This window comes from Rhinichthys klamathensis, unplaced genomic scaffold (genome assembly GCF_029890125.1).
Source record: "Rhinichthys klamathensis goyatoka isolate OS25496 unplaced genomic scaffold, OSU_Roscu_1.1 h1tg000690l_1, whole genome shotgun sequence".
Classification (NCBI taxonomy): domain Eukaryota; kingdom Metazoa; phylum Chordata; class Actinopteri; order Cypriniformes; family Leuciscidae; genus Rhinichthys; species Rhinichthys klamathensis.
In genome coordinates this window covers 438,963-440,618 of record NW_026607117.1, presented here as the reverse complement: position 1 = coordinate 440,618, position 1,656 = coordinate 438,963, and the positions used below count along the sequence as shown (strand labels likewise).

The 1,656-nt window shown below is 38.8% G+C and overlaps 1 protein-coding gene across 1 annotated transcript; it reads left to right on the top strand.

The window, feature by feature from the left end:
- Positions 1–283: 283 nt before the first annotated feature.
- Positions 284–1,329, top strand: LOC130076795 (4-galactosyl-N-acetylglucosaminide 3-alpha-L-fucosyltransferase 9-like). The gene has a single exon (XM_056242033.1). The coding sequence runs from the start codon at positions 326–328 to the stop codon at positions 1,319–1,321; it is 996 nt and encodes a 331-aa protein (XP_056098008.1). The 5' UTR covers positions 284–325; the 3' UTR covers positions 1,322–1,329.
- Positions 1,330–1,656: the final 327 nt, after the last annotated feature.

Here is a 1,656-nt window from a genome sequence, read left to right as displayed (position 1 = left end):
GACTGGAACATTTTCCCCTAAAAACTAAATGACCATTTATGTGTTTTAAAGCTTATTTTATAATATTTTAAGCCAATTGTTGATGCATTCTCTATCTTCTTCCCTGCATTAGTGAATGTCAACATATAAAATGATGTCAGCAACTCCTTCCAAAACCAAACGGAGCATTATATTGGCCTTGTTTTTGTTGGCATGTTTTATAGTCTATATGTTCTACCTCACACCAACGGAATTCAAATATTCACCCATAAACTTGTTCAAATGCCCTCTTGCTCAAGGCCAGATAAATAACATCAGCACAAAAACATGCCTCGGTGTTCTTAAGATGCAGAACCTCACATGCACTGTGAATATCCCTGTGGATAAACCCCTGATGACAACATCTGCATCAAAACCCTTGACTACTGCTGAGAAAGAAGAACCAGAAACCATTCTATTGATCTGGATGTGGCCTTTTGGTGTTAGCTTTGGCTTAGGACCCTGCAGTTCGGCTTACAATATCCATGGCTGTCGTTTAACAGATGACAGAAGTCTGTTTAACCAAGCACACGGAGTTATGATTCATCATAGAGATATCAGTAGGGATTTTTCCAACATGCCGAAACTTCCACGACCTGCCTTCCAGAAGTGGATATGGTGGAATATGGAGTCTCCAAGTAATTCAGGTTCAAATCCCCTGCTAAAGGACCTGTTTAATCTGACTTCAAGTTACCGCCGGGATTCAGATATTCCTGTACCTTACGGTTGGCTCTCAGAGGCCACAGAGGAAGAGAAAAGTTATACTATCCCAAAGAAGGATAAATTAGTTTGCTGGGTAGTAAGTAACTATAATCCAAACTACAAGCGTTCACAATACTTTACTGAGTTAGTGAAATACATTGAAGTGGAAGTCCATGGAGGACACTTCAACAAACGAATTAATAATGATGATTATATAAATTTGATGTCCACTTGCAAATTCTACTTGTCGTTTGAGAATTCCATTCATAGAGACTACATGACTGAGAAGCTGTTCAACCCTCTTGCGATTGGGACCGTTCCTGTCGTTATTGGCCCACCGAGAGAGAACTATGAGCAGTTCATACCCAGTGAAGCCTTCATCCATGTGGATGACTTTCCATCCCCAAAAGAACTGGCTGATCATCTGAAACTCATGGACCAAAACGAGGACCTGTACAGGCAGTACTTCACCTGGAGAGAGCATTTTGTTTCAAAGGGAACATCATTCGGTCTTGCCCATGCCTGTCGGATTTGTGATCATATTAAAAGGAATAAGCACTACACAGTGGTCAAAGATATCAACAGCTGGTACTGGGGTTAGAGGGGCATTTTAAGATGACGCTGACTGACCAGCGTTATTATAAATGTATGGAAAATTATGTTATTTTATACCTGTTTGGGGCAAGGATTAAAATGGTTCAAAGAACAAAATCAAACATGTTTTTTTTTTTTTTTCTCTGTAGAATGTAATACATATTCTCCTTGTACTATGGTTATGGTTTTATTTCAAGACATTTGTCAGGTTTTTGTCCTTAAAATGCTCTTGTGTGTAATAATTTCTTATGTATATAATCCTAAGTTAAATGTTAAGTGATTTGACATTGTTACCCTCCACAGTTGATTTTTACTCCATTTGACGGGTGTTATTAGCTGTCA